General features: G+C 45.8%; 1 protein-coding gene across 1 annotated transcript in view; it reads left to right on the forward strand.

The window, feature by feature from the left end:
* The first annotated feature begins 470 nt into the window (after positions 1-470).
* The window catches only part of CCDC92B (coiled-coil domain containing 92B), a 57623-nt gene continuing 37209 nt past the window's right edge, over positions 471-20884 (forward strand). The window contains exons 1-2 of the mRNA XM_090025876.1: positions 471-801; positions 17747-17900. Of these exons, the coding sequence (XP_089882002.1) occupies positions 757-801; positions 17747-17900 (199 nt within the window). The 5' untranslated portion in view covers positions 471-756. The remainder of the gene's footprint in view (positions 802-17746; positions 17901-20884) is intronic.

Raw genomic sequence — 20884 nt, forward strand, 5'->3', positions numbered from 1 at the left:
AAAGGAAGAAAAAGAAGACGACAAGGAAGAAAAGAAGAAAAAGAAGAGGAAGAAAAAAGAGGGGGGGAAGAGGAGAAGGAAGAAGAGGAGGAAAAGGAAGAAAGACGAAGAAGGGGGAAAGGGAGAAGGCGCGGGGACTGCCGCAGCAGCAGGAGGGCGAGGACGGGGTCGTGGCGGGGGGGACGCACGCGGGCGCGCTCAGCACCGCGGACAGCGGCCGCCGCCCGGGGCACAGAGCCGGCCCCGGGCGGCGGCGGCGGCGGCGGCGGCGGCGCCGGATCAGCAGCCCCCGCGGGCTGGGAGGCACCGGGGATGATTTCATCCCCGTGATGCTGCGAGGAGAGCCGCCCCCCGCCTCCCTGCGGCCGCCGCCCGGGTAGCGAGCCCCAGCCCGAGCTCCCCAGTTCCGGTCACGTTGCCGTGTGTTTACGCCGTAGCGCCGGGGTGGGCCGGAGCCGGAGCCGGAGCCGGGGCCGGGGCCCTGCAGCCGGAGGCCTGCGCCTCGGCGCTCCCTGCCCCCGCCGGCGCTGCCATGGAGGCTGCAAGTTTGGAGGCGGCGGGGGAAGGTGCCCTCTAGCCCCGCACGCCAGGCGGGGAGCCGGATCTAGGCGAGAGGCAGGAGAGGAGGCTGTGGGGGGGTCCTCTGCCCCCCACCCCAATCCGGATCCGTGTCTGGGGGGAGCGGGGCCCTGGCTGTGCTGAGCCCCCCGCGCACCGGCTTTGCCCTTGTCCTGTGCCAATGCAACACCTCCGTTGATGACACCCAGCAGCGGCCGGCAAGTTCCTCCTCTTTTCCCCCAGGTAAGAGAAACCTGGCCTGTTGTATGCGGGGAAGGGGGGATTCTGGGAAGGAAGCTTTGCCCTGGGGGCACCAGCAGCCTGCAAACTCCTGGGGCCTGAGTGGGACAGAGGGCTGGGGACAGCTGCAGGACGGGGATGGTCAGGACACAGGACGGGGTGACTTTGCCTGCTGTGGGCCTCCCCCACCCTGGTGAAAGAGACCGTGCGTGTGTGTGTGTGTCCTGCCAGGGGTCCGCAGAGGTCGGTGGCTTCAATCTAGGTTGGGGGAGAAGGATTCCCAACTAAAATCCTGTTGGTTCATATCCTGGCCAGTGCCACTGGCAACAACTTCCTTGAGGATCATAACAACAATAATAATCCCTGCACCCATGTTTCACTGAGACTGGAAGGAAGAATGGGGGAGGGGGAAGAGGGGTCTATCCCATGGGCCTGGGATGTTGTGCCCAGCTGACCTGAGGTTATTAAAGGCTATAAACTAAATCAAAGCCTCTGAAAACTACCCGTACTAAGGGCTTCCTCCCACCCCGAATTCGAGTAGTCCATTGTTCCTGTCTGTCCATTGAATAGATTGGTTTAAAGTAGTTACAAGCTGTAATTCTGTATTGGAAGAATGACAAGAGCTGGCACAGAGCAGCTGCTTGCATCCAGGGTCAGCAGCTGTCGTAGCCTCCTCCCTAAGGGGATATGCAGAAGGCAGGGCAGAGTTGCACCTTAGAGCCGGACCCATCCAGAGATGCATATGCTGCAGTAAGATTTCTGTCCTATGTGCTGGGGAAGGGGTTTCTCCTATACACAGGGGGAACTTTTCCTGTGCTGGAAGCCCTCCTTGCTGTTCTAGAGGTTCCCTCACCCCAGGCAAAGAGGCTGGCACCTGTTCTTCCTCCCTGGAGCTACTGATGCAGATGTAAATCGAGTCAAAATTGCAATGAAGCCCACTCCCTATTTCCACCGGTAATTACAGAGTTAAGTGTGTTACAAGGGGGGCTGCTGGAGTCAGTGAGAGTTTTGCCATGGAAAGCCCCCAAAAGCTAGCAGCATAAATTGAACAGGATGCAGGACCAAGCCATAAGGATCCTACACATATCATTATGATTTGTGCACAGTTGACTGTGGGCCAAATTCTGCTCCCAGCAACAGTGATACCAGAGTAACTCCACTGAGGCCAGCAACAGCAATTTGGGCCTCACATTCAACCTAATGGATTAAAAGCAAAAGCATTAGCATTTGGCTGTCACTCAACTGGGCATGTTTAAAAAATGTATAGGAAACATGGTTATAAATTTGTTTGCACTGATCTCAGTAGATGATGAGACCAGCCAGCACAGATTTGAGTGAACTCCTGGTCCCTTTGGAATCGATGAAGATTTTGCTGTTGACTTTACCAGGGCCAAGGTTTCATCTCTGCTTTCTGTTCCTGTCTTTGCCACTGTTTCTGTGACCTTGGGCAAGTTCCTTAATCTCTTTGTGCCTTAGTTTCCCCCCAGTATGTAAAACAGACAGAATGCATCACATCAGTGTTGTGAGGCTTCATCAGTTTAATTTATGCTTGGAAATCTACAAGTGGAAAATATTCCTTGGTGTATGTGTGTTTATGCCAGCAGTTCTTTCTGTATCATGCTAGGGAACTGCAGTGGGAGAAATCAGTGACCTGGTATTGCAAACCTAATTACTGGAGTAGTTCCCCGGGCTACTAGCTTGTAAGCCTGGCTTTTATAAGAAAACTTTATATATGAATAGTGATGGATTGAGTTTTATGTTCTTCTTCCCATGGATGCACAGACAAGTGCCAAGGCATGTATCATACATGTGATTTTGAAATGTGTAATCAGACACTGGAGCGTTCCCTTTTTTTAGGCCAAGATTCTGGTTTTCATATTAGCACGTTATACATATCTATGTATATATGTGTGTGTGTGTGTGCATGGTTTTCACATTAGCATGCTATACGTGTGTGTGTATGTGTGTGCGCGTGCGTGTACATACTCACATACACACACACTTCTCAGGGCAATGCTACCCTGGAAGTAAATTCTTCGACAAGCTGATTGTGCAATGAAAAGCATTCACCTGTTAATTAAAATCTGACTTGATTGTTTCATCTGCTTCTGAAACACTGGTTAAATTACGTTACTTATCAAAATAAGTGAAACTAAATGGGGTGATTTAGGTCTTTCAGGTGCTGCTGTATTTAGTTATAAGTGAGACTAGGCCCCTATTGTGCTTGTTGCTCCACGTTAATATAGTAAGACAGTCCCAACCCTGAGAGAGAGAAAGGAAGAGAGACAGGAGTTATGGTTACCTCCATTTTACAGACGGGGGGAGCGAGGCACAGAGAGATTAAATGATGGCCCAGGGGCACACAAGGAGTCTGTCGTAGCATAGACAATGTGTAGGGGAAGCACATGGGGGCACATGCCCCCCTTGAGATTGGTCGCTGCTGAAGCTGCCACCAGCTTCTGTGGATGGTCACTGCCCGCCACCCACCACCCTCCCCACCGCCACCATCGGTGGCTGCGGGTGGTCCCTGTTCACCAACGACAACACCGATGTTGGCAGATGTGGGCATTCCCCACTCATCAACACCAACGCCGGTGGCTATGGGCGGTCCCCGTTCACCGCTATGGTGCCCTCCCCCAGTATTGAGAGGCACCAGTTGTTAATGTATGGTAGGGCAGGGTTTACAGATCTCCAACATCTCTGTAGAGGGCTGTAACACAAGGCCAAGACACCCCTTGCTTCTATTACAATGGTTTGATTCTTAGTGCAGGTAGAACCTGCCAGACTGAAGTCCTTTACTTATCAAAGGAACATGCCCAGGAGGAGCTCCCTGGGCAGGCAACCAGGTCAGGGAGGCGAGTAGCACACTTCCTCCACGTACCTCTTGGCCTCTCAGAATGGCCCTCAGCGCTGTCGAGGAAGGATCCGCTCCAAGCCAAGATCAGTGCTCATCCTGCATGCCCAGAAAATCCCTCTGCTGAGCCTGCCAACAGGAACAGTCATTAGTGCCAGCCGAGACACCTTTCTGCCCAGAGCTTTGAAAGTGGCAAAGTGCTTCCTATTAATATCTGTATTAATTACTGGTAATGCGGATACTACACGCCACAGTCACACTGACGCTGTTCCTTTGTACCTACCCTGGAAGCACAGCGGGGCTCTAGATTGGGAGTGAATTACATTCATTCAGAACCCCTTTGAAGCTGCCAGATTGCAACAAAGGGCCTTAGATTAATGACAAAGTGGCTTTACTTGTCCAGTGGAACCTGGAAGGAGATCAAAGTCATTTTGCTTAGGCCATGCTATAGCAAATGGATTTAACTGTTGCCCGGATGAGCTAAGTATGGATCACAATCCAATTTGAAGTGGGAGGTTCCACCTCTTGCTACCACGCCCCTCCACTCCTCAGAGCAGGTTCACCCAGTGGTTCCAGATTTCTGTTCTTCCCTTACAGTACAATCAATATACGCTGAGACCCACATTCCTCTTTCTGTGTATACAGAAGACACGACAGTGACCTTTCACTTCATCTATTATTTACCTGGTAAGAAGCTGGCATTTCAAAGAAGCTGACTTTACAACAGAACCTGTTCTCAAAGATAAAAAAAGTGCAGCCCCCTCTAATGATCAATTAAAGTACGGAAATCTTTGGACCAAAATGTTTAAGCCAAGGGGCCTGAGGTTGGTGTTCTTGCACCTAAGTGCACAGTTTTATTGTCAGGAGGGTTGTGCATGCACACACACACACACGCATGCATGTGCACATACATGCATACACATATGCACATTCTAGTATGAACTACTTGAGCTCAGCACCCCCAAAACTACAGCATATATTTTGTACTTTATCAGTTAAGCCTACCTCCATTTTATAGAAGAAGGCTTCAAAATATTTTTTAAAGATATTTAGGCACCCAAATACCTTTAAAGACTAGCCCTAAGTGCCTTGCCCAAAGTCAACCAGGGGAGATACTAGGGAATGAATCACAGGTCTCACACCCTACATGGACCCTCTAGGAAGACTGCTTTCAACAGTGTCTCAGTAACTTAGGAGTTCAAGTTTAACTGAAAGTCAGTGAGACTTAGGAACCCAGATGCCTGAGTCATTTGTAGAAATGGGACGTGGGCGTCTCAGTTAGATGTATTTTGAAATGATACCTGAGACCAGCAACCCAGAATCCATGATAGCAGAAGGGTTTTCCCTCAGTGTTTAAATGTCTTCTGAAAGTTTGAACCACCATCCTGAGACAAGAAGGACTGTAAAGTGTTACAAAAAGGAAAGGGCACATGAGTCCATGTATGCAAGGGGCCATTTTTTAATGTGTTGATGAGTAAAACCTCTGTTGTAAGGACCTTATCTTGAGACTACTGAAGTCTATGCAAAATTCCCACTGAGTTCAGTTGTATGGGTTCAGGTACCAGGTAGAATGGACACCTTGGACTTTATCAATACAGAATGAAGAGACAGAGACTCTTCAAGCTCCTTAAGAAGAAATAGCCAGCATTGACCACAGGCATCATTTAAGCTTTCAAATTGGGGGTGAATTTCACGAATGAGGAACTGTTTAGCTGACAACAGAGGGATGGAAATTCACTTTCTCCTAAAAAAAACCCAACACAGTACAATATGTTTCCAGAAACCCATTTCCACATTCCCTATCTGAGAGTGCAGACATTTCAGGGTAATATATTACTTGAAAAATCTATCATATGACCTTGGCTTCTACTCAGATAGCAAGATGGAGAATTTCATAGGAGTCTGAAGGGGTGAGGCACCCAACTTCTCTTCACTTTCTATGGGATTTGAGGACCAGATTTTCAGCAGGGCATTCATATTTAACAATGCAGGTCAGTGCTCTGTAAAACCCCTTGAAGTGCCTAGGCAGCTCCCACTGGTTTCTAAAGGAACTGGACAGTTAATCTGTTTAGGCATATCTGAAACTCTCGCTATGAATCTATATGAATCTTGAGATCCTGAAATACTTTAGGACTGCTTAAGGTGATATCTTCTATTGGACCAAGTATGGTTTGAGATAAAGTTATACAAGCTTTCAAATGCAAGGCATTCTTCATCAGCCTCACATTTGAAAGCTTGTCTAACTCTATCTTAACTACAGAGCTGGTCCAATAAAATCTATCACCCTAAGAAATCCTTGCTTTCATATAACTTCTGGACCATCACAGATGCAACATCACTCTTATACTACTAAAATATTTTAGGACGTGGGTTCCGGATACCCATCTCCTAAAAGTGAGCAACATGGAATAAAAGGAAAGAGTTGTAGGCACAAAAGAAAGATGCTAAAAGTACCATTTTTCCAATCATCAAAGATCCAACAACATGTCTAACAGAGTGAAAGGAAATATGTCAATCAGAGTATGATTTTAGCATGTGCCAGCAGTACATTGTTGGTAAAAACATGGTGGCATCAGCTTTAGTACAAACCAGCAACCAGAGTACAGGCCTCCAGAGACCTTAAGGTATGTGCTCTGGCCACTAACAATTTCTAAAGGCCCCTTCAGTGCTGCTATTTTGTGCTAGCAAGATTAAGCAAGCAGGGGTGGGTTAGCATGGGCTGCAGTCACACCTTCATTTCATTGTGTAGACATACTCCATGTCTACCACTCTTGGTATATTAAACAGCACCTCCCTGAACTTGGACAGAAAGGTCTTACTTAGCAGGAGGGATTTAGGCCTCAAGTGAGGTGTTGAATTTGCAGCTGCGATAATGATCTAACCAGGTTTCTTTAGCTTGAACTAGATTTTGATTAATTTATCCTGCATCTGGACAAACACTAGCAGTCCCAATAGGCCCCATAGAACTGAAAAGCATGACAGTCCTTTTCACTTCCCAGATTTAACTATCCTGTCAATCACGGTTAGAAACAGCCCAGAAAACAAATGGGTTCTCATTAAGCAGATAGCTTGATAACCATGTGACCAGTAGAATATGCACATTATCCCTGAAGTGTGAGCAGAGGGGGAAAGAACTGTGGTTATGAGGCAGAGGGCACAGAAGGTAGGGAGATTGACTTAATTGTCACACGAGCTGGAGCCAGCAAACCATATGCTTGCAGAGGACACAGCGAAGATGTCTTCAGTGATCAAGACACTGGCATAGAAGTTGCATTCCTTTCTCCATTCAGCCGCAGACTTGCTCTGTGTCCTTAGGCAGGTCATTTAACCTCTCTGTGCCTCAGTTCCTCTTCTATCCAATGAAGCCAATAGCGCATCCTTACCTCACCAAGGTGTTTGAGGATAAATACCTTGCATCAAAGATGGCAAGATGCCCAGATACTATGGTAATGTCTACCAAATACCTGGGATGGACGGATACCACTGTACAGAAAGTGCCGTTTATCTCCATAGAAGTGAATGTATTTATTCTGGTGTAACATCCCATACATTGTGACTAGCAGTCTGTAAAGGTAAAAGTTCCCTGAGGTTTCTGTTTATTTCCATTTGGACTTTATTGCCCTGAGCAACAGCTGATGCACTACTGTGATGGTTCTTGCCTTGAATGAGTCAAAGACTTGTCAGTGGAAACTAAATAAGAATATGAATCCATTTGAAGCTGCACCTAAGAAAATGGCCAAAAGGTAGCTCCCTCAGAGTCCTTCTTTTCTTGCTTTATTGAAAGTAGCTTTGATAGTAATGGGCTTGGATAGTGTCATCAGTGGAAACAAGGAGCAGACAGACAATGTAAACCACTGTTCAGGTGCAGTTACCTTGAATCCAGTGTAGAATTACCCCAGGAAAATCTGGCAGTAAAGCTGTGCTGGTGTTAGGGTCCTAAGCCCATTGTGTTGCAGGGTAGCAGTTTGCTATAGGCAAACAAGCTATTATCTGGTCCTTCTTCACTTATCTGTGAACTATTCTTGTAATGCCAGCTGCAAGCAGGCCTGTCTGCCCTGGATCCCAGTATAACTTACACAGGGAAAACATAAATGTGTTGTGTTTCCAGGTGTGATTTCAAGAAGAATCTAATGATCTCAGGAAGAATGAATGATTTGAGTACAATAGTGAGAGCATTCAAACAGCCAGCCAGCCTCAGTTTATAGACTTAAGTGATGGAGATGCTTTAAACCAGGGTTGACCAACCCACCATACATGCACCACAAGTGGCACTGACAGCCTCTGTGTGGCACATGGCAGACTGCATAAGAAAACAGGGAACACAGCAACAGAGAGCAGGGAGCAGAAAGCAGACCAACAGGAAGGGGATCATAGTGGCACTCAGGAGGGCATGGGGCTTGCCTTGTAGCACGTCTGCCAGAAAGACTGGCCCCCACTGCTTTAAACTAAGAATGAGGTTGTGAAAAAGGATCCTGTATGTAAAGCAGGAGACCTTCCTCTCTACCTGCCTACTTTCTGGGCACTGCAATGGTTTTTCATTACCAATGGCTGCTAAGTATTCACCGCTTCAGCTGTAGTCGGTGCTTGTGCTCAGCATCTCAGAATATTGGACCTCTGTGACTCAGCTTTTCTATCTATAAAACAGGAACTTTGAGACCCCCCAAGAGAAGGACCGTTGAGATCATTGGCTTGAACTGTAAAGCATTATCAATCAACCAACAGCAATAAGCATTAGTCAGGCACTGACAAAAAGTGTTTTTGCAACAAGAATATTTCAAGATAACCTATAGAAAGCTCCCAGTGTTTCACAAGTCATCTCACAAACATGGCACAGCAGTTAAACAACATGTGAATCAACCATTTACCTGCGTTCATTTTGCTCCAGCGCTCAAAGAATTATTGCAATTGCTACTTCACATCAAAGGAAAAGAGAAAAGAAATCAACCAATTATCAATCACTGAGAATAGGATTTATAAATTCTTCAGCAATCCCTGCAGGTTAATGAATGGACAGTAATTCAGTCCCAGGGTTCTGATAATACAATAAACACTTGACTAGGTTATGAATGTTATTGGAAAGCCAAAACTCGATTCCAATCTTGGTAAATGTTATTAGCCATTGTTACCCATAATATATAGACGCTTAATAAATACAGAGAATACAGATTTAGTTCTTAAAAATGGAACCTATTGGAAAAAAATGTAAGAGTGGATTTAGGGCTTGTCAAAGTGGTGTACTGGCAGCCCTCAGATAGCTTGACGGTGACAATGCTGGTATCCCCTATCCCTAGTCACTGTGTCTCCATGCAGTCTGAAGGAGCCATTGCCTACCAGCCAGCATGGAGGATGACTCGAGAGAACATTCCCAGCTCCGGTTTCTGTTCCGTCTGCTCTGAGACAGCAGCGCGACTGTGCCGTGGTGTCCCTGCGAACAGAGCTCAGCTCCTGTTACACTGACACGCTGCTCTCATTCTCATTAACGTGTATGGGAAAAATCACTCTCAAGTCCCTTGGTGACATGGCAGCTACCTAAATCTTCTAGAACAAAGGTGTGAAGGAAAACATCCAGATCTAGGGCCTGGGTTCTGAAAAGCTCTTTAAGCAAGTGAGTCCCAGCGAAGTCAACAACTTACTTAGGAAAAAGATTTTCAAATGCTCAGATAGGAGCTGGACATTTGCATCTCATTTGTGCTGGAAGAATGCCTTGCCAACTCAGGGTATGAACTATGTCAGCCCTTGTACTGGTCAAAGGAACACAAGGCATCTTTTAAAATGTTTCTATGGCTTTGGACCCCTTGGCTTCAGATCTCAAAGCATATTATGCCCATTTACAGAGCAGGAAACTGAGGTACTGGGAGGGGAAATGACTTGCCCAACATCACCTTGCAGGGCAGCAACAAAGCCAAAAACAGAACCCATGTCTGTGTACCAGCCCAGTGCTGTAGCCACTTGGCCAAGCTGCTTCCCCATTTTAACGGAGTTTCCAGGCCGAGAACGGTCACTCATATCCAGAAATAAAAGCAAAACCTCTGCCTCACACTAACCAGTCACTCACAGTACAGCCAGGGAACCCTTGCTCAATGGACATGGTAGGAGTCTAAAGCTCAAGAAGCTAAAGCTGGCCAGAAAATGGTGACTACCAGTATGTCCCATGAAACATTTTGAAAGAAACCATAACACTTACGTTTCATGCCGCCCCCCACCTCTCCCTTCTCCCACTCCTAATTTTTGCTGAGAAACATTAGATGCATTTTTTTTACTGGAAAAGAAAAATCAGTGTTTGAACTACCAGACACTGTGCTTTCTCAGCTCTTTTGATCAAGGAAAAAAATTATATTCAGAAAAAAATTAAGCAGAATGACAGTTTTCTTTTAATAAAAGGTTCATTTTCAGCAGTGTGTATGTGTGTGTGTTTGTGTGTGTGTGTATATATGTATATATGTGTCTGTGTGTGTCTGTGTACATACACATGCATGGCTCAATGGAAAGTTTTCAAGCAATTCTGATAGACTCTAGAGATATTTCAGCTGGACAAAACAATATGATTGAAAACAACAGTGGTTGTTGAAAACAAGAGTGGTGGGGGATGGGTCGTACTCGACCTGGCAGGATGTAAATAGTGGGGTCCCCCAGGGCTCGGTCCTGGGGCCTACACTGTTCAACATCTTCATCAGCGACTTGGACGAGGGGGTGGAAAACACATTGTCCAAGTCTGCCGATGACACCAAGATGTGGAGAGAGGTAAGCACGCTTGAAGGGAGAGAGAGGCTGCAATTAGATTTAGAGAGACTACAGAAGTGGGCAGATGGTAACAGGATGGGGTTCAATGTAGATAAATGCAGGGTGCTGCACCTGGGGAGAAGGAATCCATAGCATACATACAAGCTGGGGAGCTCCCCGCTTGACAGCACAGAGATGGAAAGGGATCTTGGAGTCATTATCGACTCCAAGATGAACATGAGCCGCCAATGCCAGACCACAGCCAGCAAAGCCAACAGCACCTTGTCGTGCATCCAAAGATGCATTGCAAGCTGGTCCAGAGAGGTGATACTCCCCCTCTACACGACATCGGTCAGGCCACAATTGGGGTACTGAGTCCAGTTCTGGGCACCGCACTTTAAGAAGTTTGTGGCCTGCCTTGAGAGGGTTCAGAGGAGGGCCACCTGCTTGGTTGAAGGGCAACAGGGCAGGCCCTATGAGGAGGGGCTGAGGGACCCGAACCTGTTCTTCCTCAGCAAGCGGAGGCTGAGGGGGGATTTGGTGGCTGCCTACAAACTCATTAGGGGAGATCAGCAGCAAATAGGAAGGGCCCTATTCCCCCCCAGCAGCACCTGGGGTGACAACGAACAGTGGCCAGAAGCTGCTGGAGAATAGGTTCAGGTTCGAGATTGGAGGCACTATTTCACTGTTAGGGTGGCTAGGATCTGGAAACAACTTCCTAGGGAGGTGGTCCTTGCTCCTATCTTGGGTAAATTCAAAAAGAGGTTGGATGAACGTCTGTCTGGGGTCTTGTGATCCCAGTGTGTGCTCCAGCCAGTGGCAGGGGGGTCAGACTTGAAGATCAATTTAGGTCCCTTTTGACCCCTAACTACTATGAAACTATGAAACACTTGAGTAGAAGTGCTTTGTCCCACCTAGTTTTTTACGAGTCCAGAGATACTGTTCCCACAAATTTGCTTGAAAAAGGGTTGCAAAGCTTAATATATGTCTTCTTGTTGCACTGCTATAAATCCAGAGGCAGTGGAATTAGTCTGAATTTATATCAAAATAGAGAAGAGACTTTGGCTCTTTGTTGCAACATGATTTGTTTTTGCAGTGTCTCATCCTGCTTGGACAATAAGAAAGTTCTGGGAATTTATGGGCAAGCCAATTTTATATCACAGAAACCACTAAAAAAATGGCTTTCTTAGCTACTGCACATAAATACCCACCTCTTTAACAAAATCTTACTGAATGCTATCTTTGAGGTTGCAAACAAAGGAGAAATGCCAGCTCAGCTGAAATTGTTGCATGTCATTACTGTATAGGGCTTTGAGCTTTGCTCACTATTTTCGTTAATGTGTCAGTAGTAAATTATTAGACAAGTCAGAGCTTGGTTATTTGTTAGTCTCTGTGCGAATGCTGAATGGGGCAAAAATACACCTGCTCTTTTTTTTTTTAGACTAAGTATGCTAAAAGGGAGGTACTTAAGTAGACAGAATAAGGAGAACTAAAATAGAAATGACTGAGAAACTGAATACAGAGCTGGATTTTTTTTCTTATAGCTTTAAAATTTGTCAGAATGTAAAGGACTGTATAACCACCAGGGCATGACCCCTCTACATGGAGCATCTGGACCTTTGGTCTAGATGTGCACGGATAAATAGGCAAAGCACTATTCAGGCCTGCATCTCATTTACACTAAAATCACTTTATACTAGCCTAGACCAGATGTGAGGGTAAACTATACGTCTCAGAACAGTTTAAAGCGAACTTTAATGACAGTCAAGCCTTTTGCATACCATATTCCTTCCAATATAAGATGTCCTGGAATTTAAGATGCACTCAAATTTCCCAACACTCAGTTTCAGAAAAAAACAAAGGATTTGATAAAGACCTGCTTACAAAGATACAGCTTCTGTGGTACACAGATCTTTTGTTACCTTTTTTTCCTTTACTTGCAATTCCAGACATAGGCCATTCTTAGACAAAATGTCTAAAAATGTTTTAATGAATAGGTTTTTAGAAGTATGGCTTATATTGAAAAGAATATGGTTGTTTATGGTTACACATCTCACAGGGTTTGAGTGCAGTTCTGAGCTGTTTACAGGGTGCACAATCTGGTCTGCTCACAGTAGTTCATGTCTTAGATGGAAGAAACAGCTTAAATTCTTATTTTGCTTCCATAAATGATTCCCAGGGGCATGTCAGGAGCTAATGAAAAGCAACCACAAATGCCAAGATAGTCATCTGTATTCAGAGATATCCACATCCCATTATTTTTGGCTTTACCCAGATTCCTGCACAGCCCCAAAGCTAGATTCTAATCTTAGCAACCTGGAGTTATATCTAGAATAACCCTATGTATTTAAATAGAATGAATGTGATCAGAACTGAAAGCCTAGTTTTCCTATTATTGAACCAGAACAGTGAGTAATTCCTGTCTGATCCCGCAAGCAGGACAGAAGTCGGAGGGAACATTGTCTTTATGCACTTATTTATTTACATGATGGCTAATTGCTGCTCCTGGCATTAAGCAACTTGCCAACACATTTGCAGTGTCACCGATTAGGTCTACTCATTTCAGTCCCTCTCACTTGTTTCAGTCCTTCCTAAACCAATGCAAGCTTCCATCAGTCGTCAAAATAACAATGGATAAAAGCGCTGACTTTCAATAGCACTCAGCACTAGTATCTAAGTCTGTTCCTGCTGGAGTCAAGGGGAAATTTTTCAGTGAGCGGGCTTAAGCAATACTAAGTAATTTGGACAATCTCAGACTGAAATCCTCACTGCTTGGAAGGCTTCTTGGCAGTTTTGTTCATGAAGATGGCCTGCATTTTGGTAGTGTCTTTAATAAACCTACTGGCAACGCAGATTCCAGCTGGTGTAAACCAGCCAAACAGTTACTACAGGGACACTCCTGGAGGGAAAACATTGTTAAAAGGAGTAGAACTGCTCTGGGATCCACAAACAATGGAACTGGTGCTAAAGAGGAGGCCTTCTCTTTCCAAAAAAACCCAGCTGGCCCTCAAAATTAACACAGCGCCTGGGGCTGCTCCGTTCTAAGGGACGGATCTCAAAGGAAGGGAACCAGCCTCTCTGTGCAGCACAGGTAACTCAAACATGGGTGTGTACATCAGAGCTCCTTAGAGAATATGAGCCTAGTCCAGCTCCCAGACACTGAGCCATGACTATTTAGTTCAAATTGTAGCAGCTTATGCTCTTATTTCTGCAGTTCCCTAGTTTAACCCCTAATGCATTAACCAAGATGACAGTCATCACAGCTAAAGCTCAGCCCACTCTCCAAAAGAGGACCATTGATGTTTGCACTGTGAATGCTGCACCCCTGAAAAGGACAAGCAAATAAAGAGCAGAAGGATCCTTGCTGCTGGGGCATCCCCTTAAGGAAGCCAAAGGGTACCCTGGAGCCCAGATGGATGGAGAGAGTCCTTCCTCTGTGGATCCTTCAGCTCCAGACAGTTTGGGGATGCAAGGAAGCTGTGTCCATTACCCTCTCCCAGGATCAACCAACCTTCCCCACTGTCTGTTTGGCTATCTGCAAATATATATCATGCTATCCAAATGCCTGGATAGGCTTACCAAGGGTTGATAAGGCCCCAGCCATCCCCCCTCAGAAAGGAAACCTTAATAAAGCAAACTGTCCTGCACTTAGGTTGAGACGGTCTAATGGCTAGAGCAGTGGTCTGGTTCTCAGGACTCCTGGGTTCTCTTCCCAGCTCTATGAGCTTAGATGCACTTTAGCTCCCTGTGGCTGAGTTTCCTGTAAACTGGAGATAAAATTACTTGCCGATCTCATGGGGTATTGCATAGCTGCATTAATGAAGTGCGTAAAGTGCAATGAGATCCTTGGGGGGAAAGCGCTGTGCAGCAGCAAACTGTTAGTTCTAGACAAGTCCACTCCAGTGCCTACCTAGTCATCAGTGCCTGTGCTGATGATCACAATAACAGTTCTACAGGTGAGTACATTAATTTAGCTTTGGAGCCTGATTTTCTTCTGTAAAATATTAACAGCATGGAAGACCTGTTTTTAGGACTTTCACAGGTGGTTCGTTTATTAGCAGCAAGAAAGCATTAAACTGATGGGAGGCCTGGGGCGGGGGAGGGATTGTCAAGGTTTCTGATGCTATTGGTAATCTTTGGAATCAAGTTTAAATGCATTTGTATTTGATTTAGGAAGGGGGAATTGGATTAAAATGTACACAATAAGACATTCTCATTCTGTAAATGATCCCAGGCATTTGTTTCGCTTTTAAATCATTATGGCAAAAAAAAAAAAAAAAGGCAGATGTAGATGAATAAGGAAATGGAAATAACTTCTCAGTGACAGAAAGATGCAGCAACAGCCTTCGTATCCTCGCCAGCAAAAATCTTCCAAACCATCCCAGTGGTTTGCCACAGATAAAATATATTGTTTCTCCCACCCTCTGGGTTCTATGCATAGAATAATAATGGTTGCCACATCCGTCAGAAATGGTATTTCCCAGGATTAAGGATTCTTTCGAAGGTTTATTTTTATCTCCGCTGTGCAGTAGCACAGGTAGGCGAGCTAATGCAGCTGCATTACAGAACCAATTAACATGTAGTGATGAACTCCATAACCTCAAGGGACTCAGCCTCCATGAAGCAGGACTGACATCACCACTTGTCTGTTGTGTGAATTACCAGCGAAGATGTTTCTTCCTCTATAAGACAACACGAATCTCCTTGCCACATAACACTGGCTGGGTTAGACTCAGCATATTGTATTTTTCATGCATTAGATCTTTTGCTGCAGCTACTGATTCAGACTATGCAGCTTTCTGAACAACAGCCATATTCATCTCTGGTTTAAGTCCGCTCCGGAGTTAATCTCTCCCAGAAGTAATTCCACTCAGTAATGAACGTGGCCCCAGAATGTCTGTCTGCTTTCAAGCACGGCTGAAAGATGTATGAGGAAGACAGCATTTTTTGCTGAGAAAGCGAACCAAGGGTAAAGCAGCAGACTAACAGGATATCTCCAAGGGAAATGCATGAAATGATGAGGGATATTCAGGAGATACTTGACCTCAGAGTCAGTCGGGCCTGAAACAATGTCCTGTTGTGGTATGAGGCACCACTGGACTTCCAGATAAGTCTTTCTTCAAGTAAAAGCAATGGCCTAACTATCCAGGGTCATTAGAGAACTCACAGCCGCTTCTGAAAAAGCAGGGGCACTGCCCATGCGTTCTGCCAAGGTTTTAGTCTGCCCATGTGTCAGGTCCTGATTCAAGTGCTCTGCCCAGTCTAGTTTTAAATGTCCCTAGCCTTGGTGTTACCTTGGCCTCTATCAGGTGATTGTTTCCCAATCTTAGCTCTTGCCACTGCTGTACCTTGATAAATGCTGCCTCCCCTTAGGCCCCAGCCTTAGGAAAACCCTGGATTGCATGCCAAGCTCTGATGGGTATTATGGTCAAATTGGCATGGACTCTTCCCTCCCCCCCCCAAAAAAAACAAACCAAAAACACCCATAAGCTTGGCTTTGTAGTTGACTCGGCAACCTGGAGCATCTCCTCCCGAGCACCCTTACATTGCACTCTCCCCACTTTAGTCTCTTCCATGGAGCTCCGACGGTCTAGACTTGGTCATGCAGCCAGATCACATACCGACCTCCCTGCCTTCAGGGGAAGAATCACTGAAGCCACATCCAAAAAAACACGCCAAACCCCCCAAGTTTCCCTGGGTTTGCATTGCTCCTCGACAGGGGAAGGGTCAGATTCCATCTCTGGCATCGAATGACAACACCTGTCTTTGCTCCCCCCTTGGTCACGTGAAACACCGCTGTAATCTCTGTCTCAGCCTGCTGTCACTGCTGCTCCCCATCTGCTGATCTCATGTTCCTCGCCACCAATGCTCTCACCCTTGCTCCCACCCCAGGAAAGTGCTTAATTGCTTCCCCTTCTCTTAAGAGAGCACCCTGTGGACCACCCACTCCTCTCAACTCCAGCCTAGGTGCTTTCTGTTAAGCAACTAGAGACCCTTAAAAGTCCAGATGACCCCATTACAGACCTCTCTGCCCCTCTCCTCCAGCCAGTTCCTACTTCGCTCCTATCTCTTCACTATCAATGTCTCTTTGTCCCATTCCCAATCTCCACTCCCCAAGCTTCTCATCCTCCTCCAGTCTTTTTGCCCAGCATGTCTCCCCTTTCTGATGTCCAGTTCCAGTCCCAGTCTCCCTTTCAACTGGAGCCAGTCCCTCAACCTTTTCTGTGCTCTCTCTCCTTGGGCAGCCATTACCTGTCTCTGCCGCTAATATATATGTTCCAGCTTCTTATGTCCCAGCATCTTTGCCCATGAAGTTCATCCTGCTTCTCTTCTGAACTGGTTCTCCCCACACCCTTCAGACACAGTTCCCCAGATGCACTGGCTCCAGTCCCAGTCTCCCTTCCCAGGCTCTTCAGCCAGTCTCTGTGTTCCCTCCTTGCTCTGTCTCAACCTCTCTTTTCCATGCTAGTTCCAGTCTCCCCTGTTCCCTGGCTTTTTGTCGCATTCATTTCCCTCCCATCCCCCTCAGCCCCGCAGCTCAACCAGTCCCAATCTGCTCACTCTGGCTCCTCATCCATTCCTCATCTCCTTACATCAATTAGCTTCTACTCCCTTCCCTCCCTGACTCCTGGTTTCCCTCCCCAGCGAGTTCCAACCTTTCAATCCCTTAGTCCCAGCCTTCCTCCCAACTTCCAAGCTCCTTTCCACTATCCCCAAATCCTTTGCCAGCCTCCAATGTCAGCCTTCCTCCAGACTGGACATGTCTACACATGCTCTTTAATGTGCATTATCCTATTTTAATGAGTATTAAAGCGTTACTGAAAAAACAGTGCTATTTAGTTCATATGCATTAAAATAAGCTAATGCGCATCCAGCATCACTTAAAAACCATGCTGTCTAGTTAGTACACATTACGACAGGCTAAAGCGCATTTTCCTAGTACCTCACAATGGAGGTACTAGATTTAATGCGTGTAAACTAAAATGTGTTAATGCACATGTAGACATGCCCTTTGTCTCAATCCACTCTCCCCTCAGGTGTCTTGTCTGTGCCCTTCCCATCTAGATCAGGCTGAAACATATAGAACTTACTTTCTTACTTTCTGATTCTACATTTATGTCTTCTCCACGTTACTTGCAAGTATAGAGCCTTGCGGGGGGGTCTATCAAGATAAAGGGATTTAAAGTATATTCAACTGATGGAGTGGGAAAGAGAAATTAAGAGCACCTGAAACTCAGTCTTTCTCAAGCATCATTAGACTCCCTTCATAACTGTCTCCTGCAAAGGCTGCAGGGATAATCCTCACTTCAGCTGTTGACTCACAAGTACAGCACATGGCTGAATGTCTGATCATGAACCATCTTCTCCCTCCAGGCTTGGACTGTTAATTTTGTTGCAATGGAGACTGTGTCCCTGGAGCATCAGATCCAGAGCGTGCAGCGACACATCGCCTTCCTGAAGAAGGAACAGATGGAGCTGCTGCATGACCTGCACCTGGAGATCCTTCGACTGCAGAAGCATTGCTCAGGTGAGCTCTTAAGGTCATGGCTACCCTTGCGTAGGGACACCTCCCTGCACTTTCCCGTCAAACAGATAACATGGACATCAAAGCACTGCACACTCTGACATATGACACACATTATAGTCTGTAGGAATTAGACTGTATTCCTTTATATCATGTAAGCCTTCCAGTGGCTCTCACTATATGTTTTAGACCCCAAAAGAGGAGGCTAGATCTCTGTAACTGGGGCCTACCTGTCTGTGTTATTTTGTGAGTCTAGAAAGTCAGAGCAACTGTGCTGCATAAACTCTTAGATCTCCTGGGTGAACAACTTTTTCCATACACACACAGATTTAGCTAGGTGCTGCACACCCTGAATCCCGAACACTTGCACTGTTGGCTCAGTTTCCCTTTTACAAAGAGGCTCATCAAATCCTAACCAGGGTGTGCCGTGAACTGACTGAATCCAGCTGAATAATATCCAGTAGGAACCATTTATCTCAAGATGGAAGATCAAATGCTATTTTAGCTGTGACACATGGTAGAAAGCCTGGCCAATTTTTATTCTGGCAGTCTACTGACGGCATCCAAAATAAAACAGGGGCTTGTGCTTATAATCCATCATTAAAAACCCATCTTTGTGTTTTAATTCTGCACTAGATTACAAGGCACTTCTTGAAAGAGGATTAGCTTTCCCAGTGTTCAGTTGCCACCCCATGTTCATCATTATCGTTATATCTTGCATTAGCTTTACTGCATTAGTTGCGCACTGAGTAGTAATTCACTGGTCTCTGAAAAAGCATTAACTAGAGAGATGATACTGCCACTTCCTGCAGTGATCTGTGCCTTCAAAGGTATCTTGTCTCTCGATTATTGATTAAGATATAAAAATAGTTCATCGTTTCTCCAGTGCGCCAGTAGCCTAAGGACAGGGAACCAGCTGAGCTCCATTGATAACAACAGGGGTGAGATCATACCAAAGTCTACTTCAGAACTGCAAGAAATGTCGTCGTGTTTTATTTTTTGCAATGAGGCAATGTACAATCAATTCCCCAACCCCCATACCAGTCTCTGAAGCAGGTGGTTAACACACACCATTGGCAGCCTGCTTGGGTCGCTTTCTGCCCATCTTGCTGGATGGGTTCTGAAGACAGCCACATAAATACAAGAGTTCTCCCCACCCCACCTCGCCTCTCTGATTATCTTTTCTTGGCATAAATTTTTAACACGACATCGCAGTACAAGCTGCAGTTCTTGCTGCCTGCTGCAAAGCAGCCTCCCACCCTTTCCACAAGATTCAGAGTCTCTGTTACCTAGGATTTAAGCATTCAGTTGTGCAAATGGTGCAAAGCGAGGGCTAGATTTTAAATAGCAGGCAAAGATGTAAACTATAATTAACGATTCATCTTAAAAACAACTGTCTTGCTCTTATACAGCACTCTTCAGCAGGAGACTGCACAACATTTTACCTAAGAGATGACAGGATATTCTCTTTTTATAGGTGGGGAAACTGAGGCACAGAGTAATGCAGTGCCATGCCCAAGGCTATGCAGCAGGCAAGTGATAGAGTCAGGAATTGGACCCAAGCTGCCCTAGTGCCAGTTTACCACACTAGCCACCAGTCCACATTGCCTCCCTTCAAATAAGAAATCTCGCAACTAGCATCCCCAACCCCTTCCCAATACACCCATTTCCTCACAACAGCTTTTTTGAAAAGGGAAAAAAACCTATTTTTCTAAGAATATTAGAGATTCATACCTTTTCAGGAGCCACTGTGCTCATCTACATATGACCTGCTGCATAAAACAGGCCAAAGCATATCAGCCAGCAATTACTGCTCCTGCCCACAACTTCTCTTTGAGCAATGAAGAGAAAATAAAAAATGTCTAGGCTCTCAAATCATAATATTTAGCAAGTATACCTCAGGGTTCAATCCAGAGCCAGAAAAACTGCACACCCTTTTCAGAGCTGGGGACAAGCTAGGAATGGTGGGACTTCATTTTTAGCATGGGCAAGTTTGGGACCCATTGACAACCTCAGGCGAACCTGGAGTTTTTGAGAGACTGGAAGATGAAAGAACTGGTTTTAAATTCTCATATCATCTGCAAGATATGCTTTTTAGCTTCGAATGAATGATTCACTTGCCTCCTTCCCACTGCCAAAATTCATTCTAATTCTACAGTATCCTGCTTCAGTAATTCACAAATGACTAATTACTTATTTTCTTCCACCTCCTCTGTAAGTGGATTCCAGGAAACAAAGACATGCCCATAATCATACTTTTGCTGTTCTGGTTTTTAATAGAACTAAAAATGGCACTTCTAGAGAGGAAATAGAGCACACATGAAAATATCAGGCTGGGATATTTGGAAACACCCTTTGGCTTAAACAATCCCATATTTGGATGTAAGGATCATTTCCTTCCAACCATTTCTACTATCAGATTCCCTGATAGAGCCTCATTTTGGGCTAGCATAACCTAATTAGTTTTAAGATGGAATCTGATAAGGATATGAACGTAACTATGAAGTGGTGACCTGCCCAAGAAGGGTGACTTCAGTGACCCAGAGATCCCATCTAGACCCAGTCCCATGTAAATCAGGACAGTTCCACTGGATTCAGTACAGCTATGCTGATCTCTGGCAGACAAAGACCTATTCCAAAGACTGTTATACCACTGGTATCTGTTTGTCCAGGTTTCTGCATTGTATCCATCTCCTTACTGTCTGAGTGCCCTACTCGTCTATATAAATGTATCTATGGGCATGACTACATGTGCAAATGCTCCGTGGTGGGTTTACTGCGTAATTTACTCTACAGTAAACCCACCCCAGGCAGGCATTGCATGGGTGGGGAAGTGCCATGAGCAGCAAATCTGCTCCCGCTTCCACACCCACTGCCCCTGCACCAGCTGCCTTCAGCAGCCAGGGGGAGCTCTAGACTCCCCCTGGATGGTAGCCCAGGCACTGGCAGGGAGCAGGGGGCCAGGAAACAGCTGTCTCCTGGCAGGG

This window comes from Crocodylus siamensis, chromosome 13 (genome assembly GCF_052110815.1).
Source record: "Crocodylus siamensis isolate JL-2025a chromosome 13, ASM5211081v1, whole genome shotgun sequence".
In the NCBI taxonomy this organism is placed as follows: Eukaryota; Metazoa; Chordata; order Crocodylia; family Crocodylidae; genus Crocodylus; species Crocodylus siamensis.